The 26,156-nt window shown below is 35.1% G+C and overlaps 1 protein-coding gene and 1 long non-coding RNA gene across 4 annotated transcripts in view; one reads left to right on the top strand and one right to left on the bottom strand.

Annotated features, from left to right (window-relative positions):
* LOC136338739 (uncharacterized) overlaps positions 1-26,156 on the top strand; it is a 41,185-nt gene that overhangs the window by 2,572 nt on the left and 12,457 nt on the right. The window contains exons 2-4 of one of the 3 annotated variants that reach the window (XM_066281411.1): positions 6,094-6,235; positions 6,293-6,400; positions 18,212-25,513. In XM_066281411.1, coding sequence (XP_066137508.1) covers positions 18,212-18,997 — 786 coding nt within the window. In that variant the 5' untranslated portion in view covers positions 6,094-6,235; positions 6,293-6,400 and the 3' untranslated portion in view covers positions 18,998-25,513. Of the gene's footprint in view, positions 1-6,093; positions 6,401-18,211; positions 25,514-26,156 lie in introns of those variants that run through there. The other 2 variants (XM_066281410.1, XM_066281412.1) reach the window with 2 other exon arrangements.
* LOC136338748 (uncharacterized) lies at positions 11,372-12,410 on the bottom strand. The gene is made up of 3 exons (XR_010732014.1): positions 11,720-12,410; positions 11,600-11,658; positions 11,372-11,501 (listed from the first exon to the last, which is right to left on the bottom strand). It is a non-coding gene; the product is annotated as an uncharacterized lncRNA (long non-coding RNA).

Genomic DNA, 26,156 nt, shown 5'->3' with positions numbered 1-26,156 from the left:
ATATTTAACATCTTTCGGTCCAATTGCTTACAAAATTTTCTTGGTCTACCAGTAGTTTTTAATCGTGTTATACTGGCAGTACGAACAAATTGTTTGATGATTCTCAACACTGTCGATTTATGAAATTGTAGATTTCTGGCTATTTCGACTTGCCTTAGACCATTCTTATAAAAATTTATTTCTCTGGTTCTAATGTTACTACTATACGTTTTTCATCGAGCCGTGACGGAAAATTAATTAAATAATGATCGAATTGAATATAACTACTGAGAAGCAAAATGTTCTTAAAAAAAAACACAATAAAATAATAAATAGTTGCAGTAATTTTGACCAGCATAAAAACAAAATTTGTTTATATCAGTGAATATACGAAGAGATAATACATTCCTTTTCTTTGATAAGTAAAGGCAGCTTAATTGAGGATGTATATATACAGAGTGACGTATTTTTCTCTTCGATTTAAACAAAAATATAAATACATTTTAAAAGTTGCAATAATTATGGGCAATATTGTAGATTTTACTCTGGAGGAATGTGATCGTTCGTTGACAACTGTAAAACACTGGGTGGCAGAGTTTAAACGCGGTCGTACGAGCTACAAACACGAACTCCACAGTGGTTGACTCAATGACATTCCAGATCTGACTACTCTAGATATTATTATGAAAATCCACAAAGCTGTAATGGAAGACAGACATTTCAAAAAGTACTGTATATCGTATTTTGACCGAACAATTGGATATGAGAAAGCTGTGAGCAAGATGAATAAAGACAGCGCCGTGAGGAAGTTCCAAGACAGCGTCTGGCAAAGTTTCGCAACAATAAAGTCGAGTTTTAGCGTTGATTCATAACCATGGATAAAATATGGGTCAGATAGCATCATTTTTTTTGGGATGCATGTGGGATCATTTTTATTTACTATCTCCATAAAGAAAAACTATAAATGGAAAATATTATACAAATTTATTAAAGCTTTTTAGCAAAGAAACTAGAAAAAACCGAACGTATCTGGTAAAAAAGAAAGTTTTCTTCCATCGAGGCAGTGCATTAGTTTACACTTCTGTCATTGCATTAGTCAAAATTAATCAAATTAGTTTCGAAATTTTTCCTTAGCCACCTTATTCGCCAGATTTAACCCCCTCAGATTATTTTCTATTGTGCTTATTTTGAAACATTTTAAGTTTTTTACTACAAACTAAATTTAGAAGCCATAGAACATCTCTGGTAAAAGTGTATGAATTTCAAACAACACTATACTGAAATATAATATAATATTTTCCAATTTCTTTTTTTTTTATTGTTAATTATAGTATTTCTGGAGCCGTTCTCGTACTGAAAGTTGAAGATTAAGGGAAACTTGAAAAACTTCGAATTTAGATCATGACTTGATGAGTCAGGTTAATTCTTCAGAAAAAAAATGCAAACTTGTTAATCATTTTCAGCTTTTTCAGTACCGAGAACTAAAAATGAAATTGATGATATTTTGATCCATAATACAAGAGACGATTTGGCCAAATGCGGTTAGAAATATATGATCTGAGTATGTTTCATTTACAAAAATTATTTCCAGTTTTTCAGCTCACCATAAATTTCATTCATAACGTTTCAATTGCTCCTCGGCTCAGTTCGAGAGCAAAATTGAACTGTAACATTTTATCTAAAGTTTATCATGGATTATCCATTAATGGCCTAAACTCTAATGGAACTTTTATTGTTTTAATCAAAAGACAAGGCTTGAAATCGATTGAATTCGGATTTAAATCGCATAAACGCGACAAAGCAGCCGTAACGAGCAATTTTCATTTGCTTGTTTAATTTGCTTTTAAATTAATCCGGTCCACATTAAATAGAAATAATTGGGACTGTCCCCGATGCCCGGGACATAAGCCATTGCACCTCAGGATTATCCAGTTATCTTTGTCATGTAAAAACGAAATTAGAACATAACATATTATGAACTCGTTTAGGGTGATGTATGAATTAATATATTCAGAAGCCGACCTAACTTGGACACAACTTAGAACCTTACCTACCTTACCAACCTTACCAAAATTTTAAATAATCTACGCATATTCGCTGCTTATCCATAGAGATGTTGTCACCGATCTACTCTTTATGAGACAGTGAATAGAAATGTTGTCGAAAGTACATATCAGACCAAAAGGAATCTGGCTTTTTTGTAGTTTGGTGGCCCGTATCCGCTAAATTCTATACCGAAGGTTAAGACAATATTGTGAAGACTTACGAAGAAAATTGAATTCACTGAGATTTGGCGTTGCACTTAGATCAAGCTTTCAACAGTAAATAATAACCAAGAAAATCTACAGGATGTTATTTAAGTACTTGGTCCAACTGCAAGGGGTGATCCTTTGAGCGATTTTAGGAGGAACAGTTTATATAAGTATAGGTCCGGTAATGTTGAGTTTTCAAGACATATTGTGACAAACTGTTTTGAAAAACTCGTTTTTTGCAAAAATCTTTTAGTCGACTTTGTTAAAATTTACCAGTGTTAGCTAAAAAAAAACATATAAAAATCAAAAAACATTCAGGCACGCACAAATAATAATAATATCTATAAATAATTTTTCCAAATTTCAACCAAATCGGATAAAGGGTTATCAGGAATTTTTTCTCGAAAAAACGATTTTTGAAAAAATTTTGATGCTGTGTTTTGAAAACGAAGCTTTACCGGACCTAGGTGGATACAAACTTTTCGTTTTAAAGTCACTCAAAGAATCACCCCTTGAACTTTGGCTACACATTTAAATAACACCCTGTATAAGACTTTAACGTTCCAAAATTGCTGTCACGGACCGCGTTACCACTCAAAAAATCTAAACCAATGGCTGCTGAACTTGAAGTTTTCAACGTACTGAATTTTCTGGCGGTCTTTATGAACATAGAAATTTTATTAGGCCTATGCCCGACGGAGATATATTGGCGGGAACTTTTCGTATTTACCACCAATGGAGTATATATAGTCAAAGAAACAAATGCTATCGAGCGTGAATAATGGACTCATCATTAGTCCTCGACTGCATTTGTTGCTGTGTAGGAGAGTAATACGTTTATAATGGTTTGTTAAAGACCGGTGCAAAATTGCTGTATCTTTTTACAGCCGTGAACAAAAGCATATTTAGTTGAGTATTGTAATATGGCGGATACGAAATGAACAGTTCATATGTTAAAATATCACATTCGGTTTACTAAACGAGTCGTCAATAATAAAATTTTCTTACAAGTAATCTAAAATCTTTTAAGAGCACTTCAATCGACAATTCCTAAAAATAAAATTCTTAATCCTTAATACAAAAAGTTATGGGCCCTTTACAGAAACTACTTATCAACGCTCCACTAAAGCGTCCTCATGTAGCCTTCAATCTTGAGAGACTTCCCCACAGGCACTGGGTAACATGGTCTTTCATTATTTCAAAATACCGTTCGAGTTTGTCTTTTATCCGCGGGGGTCAGACCGGATTTAGATGATGTAAGACCCGAAACTGATATAAAGTAAAAAACTAATTCACGTTTAAGCTCTCTCATCCAATTTGTCTTTTACAGATTATGCTTGATTCAGACATAGTTTAACGGAGATAACTGAAAAAATAATTAAGGTCTTTTTGCATGTACGATATGGTGTCGATACGAAGCTTTGCATTACAGTTTTGAAGGGTGTTTTTAGCTTCAGCCGTTTAATCAACATCAAAAGCAGAAACTGAAGCTTTACTGGCTAAATGAGATTCGTGAAGGCAGGGCAGTGCACAAAGAGGATTTCAGCTTTGTAGCACGTAGACCGCTTTTCTGTTCCGCAAACTTATTAAATTACAGTTTTAGACATGATTTGGCGGCCAGGCTTCAACGTTCGATTAAAGAATACTTAATTCTCTCTTTGTAGTTCACAGTTAAAGAATGGGAGTCCAGAAATTTCTAAATTCCCGATGGCTTTAACAATTTGATTTTCCATTAGTTGTGATTTTCGTTGAAAAATTGGCGTAATTGAAAAAATCGTGTTATACATACAAGAGCACTTCATCAACTTCGATTTGACCTCTAACATTTCAGGATTGGGGGTAAATATTGCAGCAGCGCCAGAATTTTAATTAGACCTCCATTAAATTGCAGTTTAATCAACCCATTTTTAATATTTAGTGGGGAATAGAACAGGCAATTTTCAGTTGGTAACTCACTAAATTTAACGTGAGTTAATGTTTTGAAAAGTCAAAGGTCGCCTAATATAGGAAGTTTTAGCGAAATCTAATTAAGGACCTTCATTTTCTCAAGCTACTTTGTGCTGATTCTCACTTTGAGAGAAGAAGAGAGATACGGAGAAAGTTTTAAATAATATAGCACGTGAAATGTTTCTACGCCGAGATTGCAATAGCTCTTAAAGTGCTACTAAAGCAAATCCCATAATAAAGCTAGATAGTCCATAATTAGATAACATGATAAGTGTTATGCGCAGAGCTTGAAAGGAAAACGAATGAAGGACGTGGTTTGATTCCCATTTTTTACCGACTTTTGAAAACAGCTCCAGCAGTATAGAATCTAATACTTAAGGAATTTTTTTTCGGAAAATATTACATTAGTTTTCGATATAGTCTACTTTGAGATTGTAACACTTTTTCCAGCGATGTTTAATCTCGGACTCTATCCCCTATATCTCAAGTTTTGAAATAAGAAATAATCTGAGAGGGCTAAATCTGGCGAAAAAGGTGGCCGAGATAAAGTTCGAAACCAAGTTGACTGATTTTGGTCATCGCGATGGTGGAAATGCGGACTTGTGCGTTGTGCTAACAAATGCGGTCACTTTCTCCTAATTTCTTCGCTCAAACGATACAATAAATTTGTATAATGTTTTCATTTTATTGTTTTTCTTTTAGGGAGATAATCAATAAAAATTATCCCACATGCGTCCCAAAACGCTGAGGCCCTCATCTCATTGGGTCAATCACTACGGACTTCGTCTTGGCAACTTGTACGAGCGCGTTCGAACTGTCACTTAATATTTTACAGTTTTTAACGAAGGACCAGATTCTCTCAGAGTAGAACCTATCTTCGCTTTGATGTTGGAGGGACTAAGACCTTTCAAATAAAAGTATTGAATTACGTATCGATGACCAATTTTTTCCATTTTCACAAAATCTCTAAAAGCTTGCAGTAAAAACGGCTTCAAAACAAATATAAATAAATACAACGTCCTTAAATTTTACACCTAAGGTTTTTAAGGTTAAGTTTTTGTACTATATGCAAATTTTTCACAAAAAATCTCCATCTATATGACAGGCCGGATACTTCTGAGACTAACTCAGTAAGACCCTTCGGACTGCAAAACGCATTATCTGCAGTGCCATTTGGCTCGAGTTCTTGAGAGTTCTACCATTCCTTCTGAATTGACTACATTTCAATATTCCTAACTTACAGGCACCATTTTACAGACATTACAAATACATTTGACAAAAAGAGCACCTACCTGAGTTTAAGAAGAGCATAATCTGCGCTTCCCGAAATTTTGTGGTGTAATAGTCATGTGTGATCGATTGAATTTTCATATGATGAAAATCTGAAATACATAGACATACATTAGCTTTGAATAATGCATCGTGTGAATCACTTGTTCTTTTTTAACACGACGTTAGAACAATTTATTACTAGCGTTAAATATCTAATGCTGATAATGGAGAACTAATCATTTTATAACAACCATTTTATATTTATAGAGGATTTAATGATCATTAGCATCAAAGCAGAATTTGCATTTTTATAGATGACTCAAATCCGTGCAATTGTCATTCACTTATTGTAGTTAGCTGGTGATTGGTTCGGCATAACAAGAATCGCATTGTTGAGATGACGCAAGAATGAAATTCCTTTTTTAGTTATTGACACCCATTCTAATTTACAGCTTCCGACAATAGCGATTTCTTTATTAAAACCTTTGTAGTATGAAGCATTTTAAAGCTGCTTGTAATTCTAACTTATGGTTGTTAATGGGATTATTGGCGATTATTGGAAATGGGCAATTTCCTATAATCGCCACTAAAAGCCATCCTCACAGTTGACAAACATCAGTTAACACATAATTTCTCGTTTCAGATGGCAACACTAATGCTCAGGATCGAGTAACTTCATAAAACCGCACCTGTTGCATCATCGGCATCTATTACACTTTGCCTCGTTCCGTTATGGAGTAATCCGGCCCCGAGTTAACAAACGCCCACTACAGGGACCAATTTATGTAAAGCACTCGAATTAGTTGATGTGAATCAATTTGAAATAAGTTGCCTGAAAACAGGACCTGGCCCCTACAACGGTCCCTCCAAGCCCCGGAGACATGTAACTACGGCAGCCTCGAGGTAGCCATTTTGTTTAACCGAAAAAGGGGGAATATCGTTCAGGCAAGGTGAGTCATAGATTTGTTTTTTTTTGTTAATGGAGGTTGTGCATGGAGTTACTGCTGAAAGACTCGTTGAGAGACTTTGTTAAGGCTGTAAGGACCCTTTGCGCCGAGCAGATTTTAATTAAGTTGAAAGTTAAGGTACACATAAATTAAAAAATACACATGAAAAGAAAACATTGCGTGGTGTAAACGGCCCTAAGACCCATTTGATAGAAGATTTTAGTCATGTCTCTTGTATGAATAGTCTTCGAACGGAAGCCTTAGTGTCAAGTTACGTTCCACCAAATTGGGGGCGCACATTACCGGTTAATAAATAACCATTTAAATTTTGATAAGGAGGATTTGGAACGATGCCCGCGAAATTCCTTGGTCGATTAACGGAGCCCTTTGTTAAAGGACTAGCCAGGGAAAATCGGGATGAGAGTTTCACGCTTGGCCTGATTAGTTATTAATTAGCTGTCCCCGAAACAATTTTGCCCCTAGCTCCCATTGAAACTTCTGATGATAATTTGCAAGTAGTTAGTTGAAAGTTTATTAGTTAATTAAACAACTAGAAGCGCTCCAGCCCTATGAAACCTGATTATTGGTAGGAGTTGATTTGGCGTAGTATATAAGGTCAAGGGCAAGAAATCTCGACCTTAACTGTGTATTTGAATAGGCCTTTGAGTTTTGTTTTGCCGGATCAATACAGATTTTAGCGGTTACTCGAAAGTCCCTTTGAATTACTTCGCTTTAGAAGAACGGTAGTTAGAGTTGATTGTAAATTACCAGCAGCAACAATGCTTTTCATGCTTTTGCGAAAGGCCTGAGGTCGGAGTTCCGCTGCAATCTCCACTAATATTCCAAAAAGGAATTTAAAAACTCAGTTGCGTCTGAAAGATTAACTTAACATGAATGACAAAACCGAGATTGCCTTTAGTGGTTTCTAAATTTTATTTTTTTTGAGTATTTTTATAAGCTTTCCCTTAACACTCCGAAGGCGGATCGTAACTTTACCTGTAATATTGGTTGGTCTTGGAGAACATAAAATAGCTTTTATTAGCCTTACACTGAAGAGTTTTATAACAATACTTTCCACATGTAGTCCATTTGGCCATTACCGTTCATTATAAAATGGCAAAGGTCGGCTACGTATCAGTCTTTGGGTTATAACAGTCATTTCATTTTCAATTCAATTTAAATTAGGGTCGTGACTCGTACAGGTCTGTCTGCATTCCTTTTCATTTCAATTCTGGTGTATCCTGACAGATCTCATATGCCAAATAACTCAGAGACTTGCATAAAGAAAATGTTATTAGAAGGTTATTAGGAAAGTTTACACCGATGAGGGTCAGGAGTATTCTAATTAATTGTTATATCAAAAATATTATACTTTGAATTGTGGTGTTCTTATTATGCCGGGCGTTCCAATAAATTTGTGCTAAACTTAAGGAGGTTATAGGGAATATTGTGATGAACAATTTTTGCATGAAAACCCTAAGTCAAAAATGAGCCCTTTTGGCTCCAGAGTTGTTTCTGTTTGAAAAACGTAATGACAACAAAATACTTTTTTTAACATTTAATTAATTTTTATTAAAGATAATGCAAAAAATTTGTAATAACGGTTCAACAAAATCGCTTTCTCCCACTTGATTACATAAATCTGTTCTTCGAATGATTGGATCGCGCACCTGTTGTTCGATGTGCGGACCTTGTTGCACGAAAATAGAGGCTGCCATCAGTCGTCCCAACAGTTACTTTTGGGCGGCTAGAGGGGTTTTTCGTGAAACCCCAGCGAAAGAAATTCGACGGGCTTAAATCGGGGCGTCGCGCTGGCCTCCTGCAGGGCCTACGTCTTCCGATCATCTCCCATTAAATTATCCTGCAGATGGCGGCCAAAATGTGCACGTATACCATCGTGTTGCAACCACACTCTAACTCCCATCTGTATGAGAACGTTTAGATTTTCTATTATCTTAAAAAATACGCCTTGCAAGAGCCTTGCTTATTCGTTTGTTTTTATTCTATTCACTTAAGTTGAATACCAAAGTCTTCTGAACAAAAATGACTCTGGAGTCGAAACGGCTCATTTTTGACTACGGGTTTCTATGCAAAAACTGTTGCAATGTACCCTATAACCTTCTTAAGCTTGACGCAACTTTTTTGGAACACCCTGTAGATTTGTGTAGTAGTTTTGAACACACGAAAGGTTAATTCATCAACGCCGAAAAAATCTATAATTCTTTTAAAATATAACTTAATTTTTTTATCGTTTAAATTAAATAGGACTTAATTTAAATGATATATCATCAGGTGTTCTGTGACGAGAAGAAGACCCGTTAGAAGATGACTACATAGTCAATTTCCAACAAAAAAAATTAATGCAATATTATTTCATTGATTTATAATGACCTTGCGACTCTCCGATTTCACAATACAAAAGCACAGAGCAGGTGCGTCGCATTGTGTTTATTTTTTCCCTATGACTAAATTAGGCTCATAAAGAGCTCTTTTGCTGAAAAACATCTTCAAAATGAAACCAATTAACGGAAAAAAAATGCATGAAAAATTTTCCTAGCGATACCACTAAGTGGATTGTCTTGTTTGTTTTATGAAAAAAAAAAGCTAAAGGTATAGTCGGCACGTAGTGCTCAATTATTTTCTAATGGCCTTCAATAGAGCCTTCTTAGAAAAACGATGTTTACCAACGAATATGCAAATGGGGTCTTGATTTATGGCTTTGCTGACTGTGCTATGTAGGTCAACAGATCTTAAGGGTACCCTGTTTTTGGGTATTTTAAAAACAGCATAATAATTAGGTGATTATGTTTTGTTTACGCAAATTAATTACCTTTACCTGAATGGTCAAGCGGCTTTTGCTTTGCTAGATTTTAAAAGGATTATCTAAAATTAGTTTCGATATCATTGCAAACTCTTGTCGATTTTCCTCTACTCAGGTTTGGACTATTTTTTCTGTAGCAAAAATTAAGTAAAAAAATAAGTAACATATTTGGGAGTGAAAGAGTAATTTAAGCCCTTAGAAAGAATAAGAATTTCAGACTCAGAATGGTTCTTTTGAGACTGATTTATTACTGTTTTTACAGCGACATTATTTTTGTATTCCAGCCGTCTGCAAAGGATGAATTTTATTCTCAGTCAGTCTGACTCAGAATAATGTCCAATTTCAGCTCTGCTTGTGCGTTATGCTCTATCCCAAAATTAAGCAAAAGACAAAAACAGATTATTGCACAACATTGTCGAATAACACATTTGTTTACGAATCGTCGTAAAATTTCTGCACCGTTGGTCAGAGTTTAAGCTATTGTACTTCTCACCTTTAATACGAGAATTTCAGCTTGGTCATCGCTCTTAGGATGGCCAAGCAACCTTCGATATCATGCGCTAATGATTCAGAACCGATTGTTAGCATTGGTCAGCGCTTTGCAGAATCATCTTCGACAAAAATTCCGATATATACAGTGTGTCGCATTTAAAATGAAGACAACCCGTCTTGTTGCTCTTTGAAGGATTACAGATTTGAATGTGGAAATACGTTCAAAGCAGCATTCATTAATTAAACACAACTACCTACACTTTAGGTAGAGGGTCATAATGCACCGTTGTAAAGGTAATTTAATTGTCTCCCAGCGCTTTTGCTGATATCCGGTTATTCTATTTATAAACGCACTTTAGGCAGGTTTTGGGGCTAACCGCAAAAGCATTAGCTTTGAGTCACTCTGTACAAGGTAAATCCACTTTTTCTAGACGTTTCCGAAATAATCTCTAAAGTTCCTGCTTTTCGTGAACTCAGCTGGTATTGTAACGGAAGTCCTTTCTGGGTTTTATATTGATCAAAAGAATAAGAACGTTAATTAATATTTCAAAAAGCGTTTAAAGGTAGGTATAGAAATTATTGAGCAGAAATGGTCGAGAGGAAATAGCGAAATTAAAATTGATAGGGTGTTCTATTTAATATTTCGGAGTTACTGCTTTCTTACATGTATGATGAGAAACAGATTTCCAATATTCACAAAACTAAAATTAAACTGACGACTTTTAGTAACTTCAAAGACTTTTGATCTGTGTAGATCTTAATGAATCGCGATCACATAAAGCACACAGAAATACAATTGAGACTCGATATGGACACAAAATAAATCTCCAAGGTTCTTGCATCTTGGATACAGTCTCGAGTTTCAATATCTTGGATAGTGCAAAATATTTCGCATTACATAAGAAGGAAATTGGGCGATTATTTCCAAGGAAGCATGGAAACAAACCTCTGGGGAAAAAATTGCTCGCATCACTGTAACATTAGATTCTCTTCTATCGATTCATTTATTTTTAAATATGTGCGTGTTCAAAGCCCATATAGGGCAACATATTTCCTTTGTTAGACTGTTTCAATGTTTTAACAAAGATTGCTGATAATGCTTTAACGGCACGTAAAACCGTAAAACGATATACCCCAAAAATCCTGCCATTTTTGTTCCTCCTGTTCTTTATATGCATAGCACAAATCCACTCTATAAAGCAAAAAGTTCCATTATCTAACTTCCCAAAAGAGTAAACAGTAATATAATTCGTCAGTAATATTTTACCTCCTTTTCTTTTTCTCTTCAGGTATCTGCTTGAATTTTTAAATGATGAGGAGCAGATAGGGAAATTCTAATATTACAAAAATAGCGACGACACTAAGTTGAAATAAACTCCGGTAGCTGTATTTCCGGACGTGTAATGAACGATACTTTGTATTATTACAAAGGCTTTGAATTGTAGAAAGCGTCCAAAGAGGGGCATTTTACCGCGCGCTTATGAGGAAAATGTATTTTCCTCTTCCCTTATTGGAAAGAGGTATTTTATATATAACTAATTGGAAAATATTCGATTTCAACGTGATACAATTAAAAATAAATTCATTTTCCTAAACGCAAATGTTCATAGTGGTCGTTTTCATATACAACCTACTTACCCATTACGATCCGTCAGAGACACGTATCTTTGACGCTTTCATTTGATATTCAATTCAAACTAGGGTTGAGGTAGAGACTCTAGAGATTTGTCCACATCTGCCTCCTTTGTATTAATTCCTGTTTATCTTGACAGGTCCGATTAGGAAGTTAGGCTGCCATAAAGCAATGATTAGTATTAAGAATTAATCCAGCCTCTTTACAGTGATGATCGAGCGAAATATTCTAATCGGTTTTGCCATCACATAATTACCTTAAGATGTAGTAGGTGCGTCTTTTGTTATAAATTCCCCTCAGGCTCGATTGTGCGAACTGCATTGAGAGTGTTTAGTATCAATTTTCGCACTCCGTAGGTAATTAACAACACATTTACCACGACGTGTAAGGATTTCCAAGAAACTATCGGCAACATCTCTTATTCTTGCCCCCCTAGTACATTTGATCACATACAGGTATCACTAGTTTAAGTCGGAAGATAGAAATTATGCAAGTGAGAGAAAGAGCGCATAAGACTTAATAGTACTCTAAGCAAGATCAACGAAGTGGGTTGGAAAACGAGTAGCTGAAGTGGGCGGAGTCGGTCCAGATGCAGTTACCAGACCTGTCACCGTTTCAGAATGTTTACTTATTTTTAAATTGTTGTATATTTCCCCTTTATAGCAAGGCTTAGATACGTCATTAATAAATCGGAAACTCTGAATTCATTGATGTTTGTTTATGATCTTTTAGTGCATCGAAGACTGAGCTGTCGACACTGGCTATAGCCTTGAGGCAAAATTGAATGATATCGGAAGCTGAGTAAATTGGCCAATGCAGATAAAGCACGTAAAGAACTTCGATTTTAACGCGCATTTATTTACATTACTGCCTTTTGCTTTGATATTTTTAAAAACTGCCATTGCCACGAAGGCCGCGAAATCGATACTAATCTAAAAATCGAAGTGGAGACGCCGCGCGAACTAACTCCACCCAGTTCGTTGTTCGTCTTTCTCGGGCGTATATTAGACCTTCTGCGGTCCTTCTCTCACTTGCACAGTTCCCACGTTCAGACTTGAACTGGTGACACCTGTATATTCCTATGCCGATTTCAACTCGCGACCCCGGTTTCTCCATTACCGAAGAAAAGGACAATGTGACATCCATTCAACATACTCGAAGCGGTGTCAAGTCGACGGAGAACCTCCTAATTGCTAAATAAAAAAAGTTAACGTTTATGCTAACGCAAGCTCAACTTTTTCAATCAGTTCATTAAATTCCCTTGTCCCTATGCTCAATAACAGGCAGTTTGTTGGCGCCCGGGACGTCGCCGAAATGAAACTTTTTGTCCAATCTACCGGAAAATGTGGTCATGGAGCAATATAGCCCTGTAAATTTATCAACTGTTTTAGCAATTTATACGGCTAACTGAATAATGGCACATCATTCTCACACGTGTAGATAAACACGGCCTTGTAGAGAATTTAAATTCGGTTAAACGACCACACATGTTGTATGAGTACTCACCTTTCGAGTCATCTGAACTGCGACCGAAAGAACGTGGTGAATGCTCAATTCCTATATGTCGCCGTGTAGGTAACGTCAGATAAATGCGCTTAGTATAAGTTATTTCACTCACAAGAAGTGGCGATATAAATAAAGATCTTGAACTCTGTCAAGTTTGCACTTTAACCGGAAACTTTTAAGTAGTTGACGATACAGGCAATTTTCGGAAGTTGGAAATATGTTCCGGTGTTATAACAACGCATAGTAACGTTAAGACATAAAGTCAAAAAAATTGTAAATAAAATTCGGGAATAAATTATGATAAAACGTTAAGATTACGATGATAAATATGTACTTGATAAGTTAGTCCGTCACGACCTTTGATCTTTAAAGCTCAGATGTTAGGAGATCGTTATCAGAAAGCTCGCTTTGGAATCCAGTAGTCGAGACCTGGAATAGTCTTTTAACTGAACTAATTACATTACAAAAAATTATGCAATAATTTTTTTAGCCGTATCTCACGTTGATCTCTCTAAAAAACCGTGGCCAAAAGATTCGAAATCGAACGACAAACTGCACCTTGGTATTTGATTATGATGCGAATATGAACATTAAGTGGCGTATAATAAAATGTTTGGGAAGTTAATTAAAGGTTTAACTAGGGAGAAAAGTACCACGTTGGTTTGCCTAATCTAATTACCAGTCGTGGGTTCAATATTGCATAAAATCTTATTTAAGGTTACCCTCAACTATCATGTTTCTCTAAATATTTAATTTCCATCAGAAATTCCATCAACATTGTGCTATTTCTTTGAGATTGACCTAAATTCTTAATGGTTGTGCAAATATTTTCAATTTTCCACCCTCCTTTGCTTCAAATAAACAAACAAATGTATATAATTTTTTACCTTGAAGTGAACAATAGCCGATTTCTTAAGATTATGAAAATGAAAATGTTTTCACATCGTACGGCCAACAGGATTGAACTATTTTAAAAATGGTCTATGCTTTTGAGATTAAATAATAATTAAAGAAAACAGTCTGATGTTGTTAGATCCGAAGGTCTTGAAGGGCGTGGAATGTTACCGAAACGTGACATGAGGCGACGTGAGAACATTTCGCGTAGAACAGTTAAACTTCGCCCATTGTTATGAGCTGTGGCACCATCTTATCCAAACCATATAATATTCGCGCCCTTTTTTTAAAGTTCTAAATTCGCATATATCCATATATATGTCAAAAAATACCATATGTACAGTGTTTTGACACGAAAATCCCATTTCCCGACGAAATAGGAAAAAACTAGCATACGTGTTACGCGCTCGATTTATGAGCGATTAATGGCGAAAACGATATTTCAATATTTTTACAATCCACGACATTTAGGGACGTTTTTAAAATTTCGGTAATTTTCAAAATTCCCCTTAACTTTTTTATTTAGGACAATATTGAAGTAAAACAAAAACATTCTTAAGGCACTTTTTCGATTTGAATGCAGTGGCGTGGTTATGTTTTTGCTGCAGCGTACTGTTTTGTTAAAAACCAACGTAACATTTTATTTTAAATGAAAATGACAGTCGGCGATAACTTTAAAAATAACCGATACGTTTTGACTTTCTAAAAATTCTTCAATTTCGTTATCTTCATTTAAATTGTAGCGTTGTGGTCTACACTTTTTGAAGCTTCCCCAATTGTGTAAATTATTTTTTAATTGCTTAAACAGATTGCTTGTGTGTTTTCGTTTGAAAATACACTTTATCATGTCATATTTTCCATAGTTATCTATTTTTTATTTGAAAAATCGGTACCAAATCAACATTAAAAACTTTGATGCAAATATTAAACAACACAAAATAAATAATGTTACTTGGAGAGCTGATGCCAGAACTAACTTGAATATAAATTCAAAAAGTCTAATATTTCAGTTATTGTCAACAATAATTATAGACATACTTACATGGTTGAAAACTATTTAAAATGGATACTTTAAATTATTTTCAAAGTTACGTCGATTCTTGACTAAACTGTTCGCTGTAGCAAAAACCTAAACACACCACTGCAATCAAATCGAAAAAGTGCCTTGAGAATGTTTTTGTTTCACTCCAATATTGTTCTAAATAAAAAAGTTATGAGGAATTTTGAAAATTGTTGAAATTTGAAAAATGCCCTCTAGTATCGTGGACTGTACAAATATCGAAATATGGTTTTCGCCATTAATATTTTCTCATAAATCGAGCTCTTGATATGTATGCTAGTTTTTCCCTATCTAGCCGAGTAATTGGATTTTCCTGTCAAAACACTCCAAATCCGAATACGCTGTACAATAATAAAAGCTTGATCATGTAGAGAATAAAATTACCTTTCAAACCAGGTGTAATACAATTTCTCTTTCAAAGTGAAAATTTCAAAGGGGCGGTTTCCAGGGCTAAAGAGATGACATTTCGAAAAGAACTCTTTCACAAAATGATTGCCCCGTCTCTATTAAAGCTGACGTGTTTTAGCTCTTTGTTTTTAACAAACAACGGAAAAAATATTCACAGTGGATATTTTTTCTCAGGACACCCTGTATGAAAATTGCGTTTCTTGTTGGACTGCGTGCGCGGCGTGGCACATGAAATTCATTGTGGAAACAATTGTATGTCTGCATTACATTACAAACACTTTACGTTTATTTCTCATCGAGCTATAACACACTTGACTAAAAATCTAACGAGTCAAGAAATCGCACTTTGACAGATATAACTTCATTTGTTTTTTGATCACAAGCTTTTCAGGACCGTTCATCAAATCCTGTTGCCGGACCCTGTATATGCAGCACCATCACCGCGTTTACAGGGATATGATATCACTAATTTATTTTAATTGTTATGCGCATTAATTTTCGACTAATTTTGTCTAAACCTCAATTGCAATTGCACTCGGGAAAACTCAATTTTACGTCGACGTTGCGGTTGCAACTGCGGCTTTTATTGCACTATTTCATGTATACATTATGGTACCTGCTCAAATTACCGTGTTACACCAATTCAACGATTGAAAAGAAATAGCGCTGTTCTTATTTTGGTTTTTGCCCGTTTACTAATTATTTCTGGTCTGTTTTACTCAAGGACGTGAAGACTCGACCTCCAAAAAAACGATTTCTCGTTTTCCTCTCTTAAATCTAAATTACTCTCAAATTTCGTTCATAGCATGGGTACGTCTCTGGGACTAAAGTAAAAAAAGTTTTTGTTTGTTTCAGAACAACTACAGCGGCAAAACTTTTAGACAACAAAAAGTCCAAACATCTCATAAGTCTGCCAAGTTTATTTAACGGCTGCACACTATTACCGATGTTTCGGCCATATAGATGACCCTAAAGGTTTTTACACCGTACGCGTTGTCCATAATAGGATTTCAGACTTTTTACCAAAAAGTTTGATCAAAAAGTGCACAGTGACCAATTTTGCTCTGTCCATGACTTAACCGGATGTCTTTGGAGTCTGATGAATTTAGTTGAAGTTGGCGAAATAATACTATTTAATAAAATAAAGACTTAATGTAGACCATCATAGGGTATTACCTTATTTCTGACGGCTTCAGTTAATTATCAAATTCATAACTGTGTAAAAGAAGTGTCACAGTTATTACCGCACAGATGTGATATTTGCCAACCGACTCAGTATACAATCACTTAATTCCAGAACATTACATCTGAGATCGGGGTGAATTTGTAAAGTCATTGCAATTGATGCGGTTGCCATATCGTGCGCTAAAAAAAAGATTACCACACACCCTCCCTGCGTGTACTTTCCACACGGTTATACATTAAAAAAAAAAAAGAAAACATTTTTATCACTTCCTATTGCGTCTACCAATTTTATTTAAATTTAAATTTAAATAAATTTCAGGAAATTACCTAGAAAAAAAATTATTAATAATAGTCTATGAGGGTAAGATTTGGACATCAAACGAACGATGCGGCAAAGGCGTCATGTATGAATAAGAAAGATTTACTGTAATTGCATAAACTCTTCATTGCTCCCCAACCTATTTTCTCTGTTTGACAAGTTATAATCTCCAAAATTCGTTGAACTTGTCGGATGCGACATTGTGAGAACCATCTGCTTAATGAGCCGCATTGCAGAGTTATCTATGTTAATATCCTACGTTGTAAATGTGAGGAATGGTTAAATATATAGATCTAAGGTGAAAGTAATCAGAAACTACCTTGTTGCTGAACTCAAGTGCAGAGAATAATAAGAGAAATGCGACCCATTTTATGTAATTAAAGCTAAAAGTTTGATGACAATTCTATATTATTTTCATTTAGAGTTTAATTATGTCCTCGCTTTGCGTTAGCATCTAGATGCACACAAACATAGATAATCCTGGGAAAAAACAGCACTGCAAAATTTTTGAACAACTACAAGAGATTGTATTTCGGAAAAGACGAGCGAAAATTCTAAAATTCAATACTTCATATTTGGCCCTGTATACTATAAGCAACAGGGCTGCTAAAAAAGAGTAACTGCAAATCTCAATTTTCAAGGAAACGAGCTTTGCAAATTTTTTTTTAGACTTTTAAATTTGGATAAATCCTTTCAGAGACACTCATAAAATTGATCAAAAATCTTGCAGCTCATTTTTTACGTTATTCAGTAGAAATCTAAATTTTTTCATACCCCCCCCCCCCCCCCCTGTGAGGTCTGACTATGCCTCTGGAAAACCCAACAACCATTTGCAGTTTTATGTTCATTCGCATATTGAACCTTTGAGGATTTCATCATTTACCACAGATTTACGTTACTTATAATCTCTAATTAGATAGTAGATGGGCAAGTGCTGTTTGCAATTCTGTAGTAAATGTTGCCTTCCATTTATGTTTAGCGTAGTTCTCAAAAGTAATGTCCCTTTTGCAGTGCGTATAATGTCTAGACCATTCTCCAATAGGCGAACTTACATTCACCGTATCTGAGGATTCAAGACCTTTGTAATAGATACATACGGAATGTGGTAAAAATGATCCAGTGTGGGTAAATATAAAGAGCCCTTGAGAGGCTACTTAGATCAAATGTGTTGTTAACATTCGTGACCGGTGTTCAAATTACTATATCAACAACCGTCGATTAATATTGGGCACAGACACAGAATTACTGTAGTTACAATAGGCATTAATGTGGCCAGTTCGAGTTTGATCGATAAATTGGATTATTAAAGCAATTACCGTTTTACAAAAGGGAATAGTATCAAGACTGACTTAACAAGAGACTGTTCTAGATCGAAAGCCAGGCACGAGGGACGTTATTTTTGCAAGTCGTATACCAACCGTGTTCAGAGCATGCTGTTTTGAACACAAGTTGAACACCAGACGAACCGTCACTGACTATGTTCCCTTGGATTCCAGATGCACGGGTCAGCTGGGCTCCACTCGGCCATGGCCATCAAGCGCCAGCGGCGTCGAAGAGAACAAGAAGCCAAAAAGAGAGCGTTGGAACGGAGGTTGTCCTCCAAGACCATGAGCATGGACAGCATGGAACATCTGCCCCAAAGGCGGCACAGTTTCCACCAGGCTGAGAGCTACCAAGTTTCTTCTATTGGTCTCCTGCACATCGGAGTGTGCTTCTTCGTTTTGGGATTGTTTCTGATAGGTTCGGGACTATTACCTGACGACCTTCTGACCTGGAAAAGTGGCGGCTGGTGGAACGAACTGACGATGACCGGAATCTTCGTGACCGTCATAGGAGTGCTGCTCATAGGATTAAATAAAATCGTTTCGAGAAAAGAAGAACAAGAACTGCAAGAGTACGTTCAAAGTCAGCTCACAAGATCTAGAAGCGGTCACAGACTGGAGCGGGACGTTGAAACTGGATGTTTAACTACCAAACATCACAGACGTTTGCTAGAGAAGCAACGGGAAGACAGAATTAATAAAGTTGAATCGACCGAGTTGGCCTCGGTGCACTCGCCCCATTCCAAAACGGCCCCGCTAACAGTCCTCAACGGGGAGGCTTATTTGGAAAAAATCATGGAAGAGGATATGGAACGGTGCGAATTGGAGATTAAGGCTTTGGAATTAAGAGAAACCATGTCCACAACTACAACTGCCAGTGTCAGCCCAGGTACTCCATCGGAATCCAGGGAACTTATAGCTAATGGAAGGCAATACAGCTTCAATTCTAGACAGTACTAAGCTTGATAACGCTTCGACCAGATCAAACTCGTCAAAGGCTCAAATCGCGAAAGTGATAATATGATAAGATTATTACGTAACTGACAAGGAATTCCCTCTTTAGCTGGTCCATCCGGGATAATATCAGGTTATTACTAGCTATTTGATAATGAGTAACGGCCAACATTCGTGCCACCCTACGTAGGTATTACTTCGATATTAAAGTTTTAATTACTGTAAGAAGATTACTATGTCTGTGCAAATGGTAGTGAAATTACAATTCTAAATTCATTTCCAGCACGAAAAAAATCAGTACAGGTTTTTTATATTCAGCTTTATGAATAATTAAAGTACGAGCGATTCAGGAGAAACAGAATGGGGGATGCTCACAGTTCTGCGATATACAGGGTGTCCTCGAATTACGTGGCCAAAATAATTCCGCAGATTGTTTGAGTAAAAATAAGTCGATTTAACTAAACTTCCCTCAGTCCAAAAGTTGATAATTATGGAGCTACAGGGTGTTAAAGTTGAAAAAAAAATCACATTTTCTTTAATATCTTTCGATTTCTTTGAGTTAATTTCACGAAATTTCATATTTGAGGGTGTTTTAGGATACGGAATTCAAATTTATTAACGATTTAGTTGTTTCTTCTAGGGGGCGCCACAAGCGACCATTAGAACACATTTAAATCTCTGTAACTTTTTCGTGCCACGGTGTATATTATTTTGGTATGTAAAAACCTTTTTCCCTACCTTTTATACTTAGAAAAGGTGTACTTTATTGACGTCGCTAAAAGCAACGGTTTTGGAGAAAAATGCATCTAAGCCTGATGATGCATGCAAATTACCTTAAAATTAGACGCCTTTCAATATTAACAAAAGTTTTCCGATTTGGAATTCTACGGAAAGGATATTTTTCCTTGTAAACTCGTACACTTTTTTGACTATTACAACGGCAAAGTTCATAAACTAACAGCATATCCACCATTTCAGAATAAGTGAATTTATTGGCCATACTTATGGATATTTACAGGAACAAGAAGCGAAACTGACAAGAAAAACTGAGGGCTAAATAAAAAAACTGACATTTGAGAAACAAATTCAAGTGTTAAAATGTCAATTAAAAACATAGCCAACTGAGTTATTTACTTAAAAGCGCCAACGCAAATATGCAGCGCATTAGAATTATGCGTTTTTCTCCAAAACCGTTGCTTCTAGCGACGTCAATAAAGTATACCTTTTCTAAGTATAAAAGGTAGGGAAAAAGGTTTTTAAATACCAAAATAATATACACCGTGACACGAAAAAGTTACAGAGATTTAAATGTGTCCTAATGGTCGCTTGTGGCGCCCCCTAGAAGAAACAACTAAATCGTTAATAAATTTGAATTTCGTATCCTAAAACACCCTCAAATATGAAATTTCGTGAAATTAACTCAAAGAAATCGAAAGATATTAAAGAAAATGTGATTTTTTTTTCAACTTTAACACCCTGTAGCTCCATAATTATCAACTTTTGGACTGAGGGAAGTTTAGTTAAATCGACTTATTTTTACTCAAACAATCTGCGGTATTATTTTGGCCACGTAATTCGAGGACACCCTGTATATTTGACTTTTTGTCGCGCGGTTTCGGTTAAAGTTTAAATTATGATTTAAACGTAATTAAATCCAAATGTCTTTTGCGAATAATCTTCATTACATTTTTTTTATTTACCTTTAAATCACTTTTTGTGCATTTTTCTTACACGCTTCCTAAAGAAATTTCGTATTCTTCTAATGAACTCAGAAAATATTGACCCCTTTCCTAGTTTTTCGATATTGAAGGGAGATAAACAATGTCTGTTTACTGCAAAATCGCAATGTGAGACGGAGAAGTAAACAAAACCATCAACAACCCCATTACGTGCTAGAGTGGCCTACATGTTAACTAGGGCGGTGTAATTTAAGTCGTCGGATATCCCCATGTTATGTCTATGACATCACAACGGTCAACCGGTTTTATAGCACGGTGAAAAAAATAAGAGACGCTTAAATGCCACAGAAAGTAATTAGTGATACATACAACTAACAGTCCGGCCGTAACCTTTGAAATTGGAGAAAAATAAAATTGTTAAGATATATTTAACCAGACAATTAATGTCGATCAACGTCAAAACTACCTTCATTCACGGTGCCCTTAATGTCATTCACGCTGTTGAGGGCAACGTGAATGACGAACTAAGCCAAAAAAAAGATATATTTTTTTAATTATCAATTAGTATTATTTTAAAATAACTGCAATCAGTTAAAAAATCCATTCCACATTATATATAGTCAAAACGCTTATCGTAAATTTTATGATACCTATATGGTCTTTACCATTTGGATTCTCCTGAAAAGCCTTGAAATGAGAACATTTTAAATTAGGTTTTAGAAACATACAGGGTGTCCCGAAAATCAATGTCAAGTATTATTCACGTCTGTTCGCAACGTGCAAGAGTTAAGTTCGTAGCCATCTTCGTACAAAAACGACCAGAACTTTTGACTCAATAGCTGTTTCACATTGATTTTTTTTTCTGATGAGCCCTTTCTCCAATTTTTCTATCTATTGGAAATTTCTCGTACGGTTAATACTTCACGCCGAAAAAAATTATTTTCTTTTCTCATACACAACACCGCCTTGCCATCCCTTCGATAATTATTCTTCGACACTTGTTAATGTGAACGTTTTCATAATTAATTTAAATCGTTTTTTTCCTTTTTTTTACGAGTTCGATCTTCATTACAGATCACGAGACCTAGCTGGCTATTTAATTGAAACTTCGACAAGTGTCGATAATTAAAGAACGGATGGCAAATTAGTGTTGGGTATGAGAGAGGAAAATAATTTTTCTCGGCGTGAAATGTTATCCGTACGAGAAATTTCCAAAAGATTGAAAAGTGGAAAAAGTACTAACGTATTAACGGAAAAATAAATCAATATGATGCAGCTACCTAGTGAAACATTCCGGTCATTTTTCTACAAAGATGGCCAAGAACTTACCACTTACACATTGCGAATAGGCATGGCTGTTATATGAAAATAATCTCAGTACTAAGGAATAAATACATAATGAGTTTCATTGGAATCCTTTGAAACATTCTCGAGGTATAGCAAAAAATGCGTTTTTTTCAAGAACTTTGATCGTCAATAGCATATAAACAAGACACATTCTTCAAATAATTTTTGAACCAAATCTTAATGTTTTGACCAAAAATAATCCCATGATGCCATTTTTAATTTTAATTCTCAGGACACTCTGTATAAAAATGATATTTTATAGTATCTTTATTGTTAGTAAAGTTCGCTTTATTACATCGGAATGTTGGGATCCGCCATTTACAGCATGTGGAAATTGCACAAACCCATTTGTACGAGATTTTCACTACTCCGATTAACTATGTTAAAGAAAAATAACTATTAGGTCTTGAATAAAGTCAAACTGTTGACGAGTTACAGATCATAAGTGTTAAAATTCTTGGCACCTTTATCTCGAAAATCGATGTGCTTCATCAAAAATAATAAAATTTAACAATTTATTCGAAATTATAGTTGGAATAAGAAGTCTTTCAAATGAATCCGCCTTGGACAATTTCTGAAAAATTCGACTGTTCACAAACTCTTTACTGATCTTTCATTTAACGTAAAAAAGCTTTTTCTGCATGTAAGATAATTATCAAATGCTCGATTTGGGTGTAAGAAAAAAAGACTTTTTTTCATCATTTCGTACGTCACAAGTGTATTATTTGGGGCAAGATTACAATTCAATTAATTTATCACTTTCACCGTGAATTTGACTTAATTGATGCTGGATTGACATAGATTAATGGGAGGGGAGGTTTGGGCCAAACGATCGCAGTTCATAAAACAATATTAATGCCTTATAAGCGTTATCTATCTTTAGCATGATTAACCTGCGAGTTTAAACAACTGTAGATGAATATACAAGTGCAATGTATAGGTAATTTTTTTGTTGCAACAATCTACCAATTACGAATACTACATGCAGACGGACTGCTATATTTTGCACTAATGAAAAATGCCCTCATGCAACTTTAATTATAGAAAATACCCGTTTCATTTTTCGATGTTTTAACTGACAACTAACTATATTGTTTAATGATTTTAGACGACCAATACTTATTCCAAATATACTATATAACGAACTCTTCAACTAATCATCGTGTAAAGCATATCTCAAACTACATCTACATATATTTCTACACAGATGCATAATATGATAATAAATGTATATCTATTGTTAGTCATGACAAAATGAAGGATGATCATTAAAAAAAACTTCAAGTAACTGTCGAAGTATCAGAGGTTTCACGGTAAATAGCAAAGACCTACCGAGAGGTTTTCTTAATGCTCACCCGTTATTTTTTATAGGGAATATTACGATAAGCACTTCTCGTTTGTCAAAAAAGCACTGTGATTTCAAAAACTACTATAATACTTTTTGTACCATATGAGCAAACAAATGAAATTTTTAAGCTAAATTAATACTAAAAAGCGTAATTTCCAAGTCCCTTTAATATTGCTAAAATTAAGATTAGTATTAGGCTTTTTAGGCCCGTTGATACGCTCATAAAAGTTGAATATTAGCAGCAAGCCAATATAAAATGTTGATTCAACGACTTGTCAACCGAAATTTATAGAGTGTTATTGTATTTTGGTATGCTTTCGTACATGATAAGTGTAATAAAATGTATAATTGAATAAGGTTATTCTATATCAAAGCTATTTATTTTAGCGTACGAACTAAACTATATCGCAAGCTCTCTTTTGAATTGCTCTTAAAACTCTATAAAAAAAAAGAACAAAGTGTTTCCGAAACTTTCATAAATTGCTTCATATGTACTTCACCCATGGACTGATTAAGGGTATGAGTTTTGTAATATTATCGATGTAAATGGATAATTCCGACGAGAAGCAAAGAAAAAATGCACATTACAAAGACAATCAAAGAACATTTGATTGACAAATTCCTTCGCATCTTCAGGAATGTTCTTACACTGTCCTAGGTTAGGTTAAGTAAACTATAGATGCTACAAAATACCCTTACTTAATGAACTTTCGTGATATTTTTAAGAAGGCTGAGAATACTTTGTTTTCGTTTCGATTTACATTGTTGTTGAGTGTTGTAAGTTAAATAATATAGATGTATCTAGGAAATTTTTTCTCTTAGGGTTAATAACGTACCGTAAGGCGTGATGATATGATGGCTTAATGTTGTTTAACGCTGTTAGATGCAGTGAGCGTGAACTGCCATAGGAAAACCAACGCGAATAGCAAAAGCCATTATTGGAAATGGAGTTTAGTTCCAATAAGGAAGAAATAAGGTGCAAAGAAAATATGAGGCGTTAAAAACAGATTTTTCTTTGTGACGGTTTCGGAACTTGGTTGCCTTTTTCCGCAATAAATCCCTCCACGATCATCACTTTCAGGTTATACTCTCGTAGATTCTAAAGCCAGCGAAGACTCAATTTCTCTAGCCACTTCGACAAATTCTCTAATAGCAGGTATAAATTTCCCACCGTCAACTATTCAAGTTCTTCGATATTTTCCGCAACTGTTTTTCATTCATATTGCCAACTTCTTAGTCATAATCTAAGAGGAAGTGGTGAGTCACAAGACGACAGAAAAATTACAGATATTCATAATCTCTTTCCTGACGCAAAAATGGAAGAAAGATTGAGAATGTTGCCAGAAGTAATACAATTCTCATTGAGTTGATAAGTATTTTTCGGTCGCATTCTCATCATTTGTATGGCAAAAACCCTCTCAGAAACCATTGTCTACTGCAAATAAGTGATTTTTTTTAAACAGCGATAAACAACATTTGATGCAACCTGAAGTCTTTGAACAGCTATTTCCGTCATTCTAAACATATTACCATATTGTAGTTGATTACATGATATTATTACAATTATCGTTTCATGTAATGTATGTTAAATATTGAAATATTTTTTATTCGTGATTTCCTGTGTTGGTGTCACATTTTTAATACGTCAATATCGTAGCTAAATGGTTTTCCATCGGTTTAGGTGTCAATATCACTATTGTAAGAAGAAACACCCCTGCAGCGCTTAATGAAATCTATTTGTGCCTATGCAGTCGTAGAGGATTGAACGGGCCTATTGAAATTAACTTATGTGTATGTAATATTCCACTTTTTTTTTAACTAAGTAGGAATTTATGTTAAAGATTTGCATTACTTATATTGCTCTTTTCCATTGAATTGGACATAACCGGACTAGTTGCCAAACGACCCGTTCAAACTGTGTTATAGACATCGCTCTATAGGATTTCGAGCATTCTTCAGCCATTTCATGTCAGAAGAAATGCAAAAACATTTTTTTATCGGTGCACAACATATATGTACATTTCTAATTTTTACCATAGTTGAAAAATTAATCTAAATACTCTTCGAATTATAATCGCTGGCGCAATTTTTCTTACTTTTGTACATACAATATAATCTTTGAACTACTTAATAAACGTTTCAAACCTACATTGATAGTTTCCGATTCCCATCTATACATATACTGATACGAATGCTGTGATACTTTAATTTTGGTTATAATTGAGGCAGAAGTCATTGTGTGGCGACAAATTAATTAATGACGGTTAGACCCGAAGGGAAGCTCGCTGAAGGGATGAACATTTTATTAAATGAAAAGAGCTTTAAATAACCCAACACCCTATTAATCCGGGTTACTAAAGGATTACTGCACGTCGCTTGACGACACGTCAGCGTCTTTCCTTTTAGGTCCAGACATCCTTGTGGGATCGGTCTTGATGCATGTATTTAGCAAAGTAGGGGAATAATAATGGATCATGTAGTCTTCAAACCAGGAATTCTCATTTAAGACCGTAATATAATAGCGCATAGAGAAAAATTGTTTCTAAAAATATTGCAGTACAACACCGACGTTTCTACTTGATAAATTAATATCACTGTAGCTAAAAAGTGTGTAACGCATATAGGATGTTAATTTGAAAAATTTCCACCCCTATTATCTTGATTATGAATATCGAAGGGGAACAATTTTATGTAGAATTCACGGCGTCTCATTCAACCCACTACCCCACAGAGCCACCCTCTCAAAACTGATACATAATTTTTAAGGGGCTTTTTATTCTCTACATTATGG

Source organism: Euwallacea fornicatus, chromosome 4, assembly GCF_040115645.1.
Source record: "Euwallacea fornicatus isolate EFF26 chromosome 4, ASM4011564v1, whole genome shotgun sequence".
Taxonomy (NCBI): Eukaryota; Metazoa; Arthropoda; class Insecta; order Coleoptera; family Curculionidae; genus Euwallacea; species Euwallacea fornicatus.
Note: the sequence above shows the minus strand (reverse complement) of the source record. Positions and strands in the feature narration are given on the sequence as shown.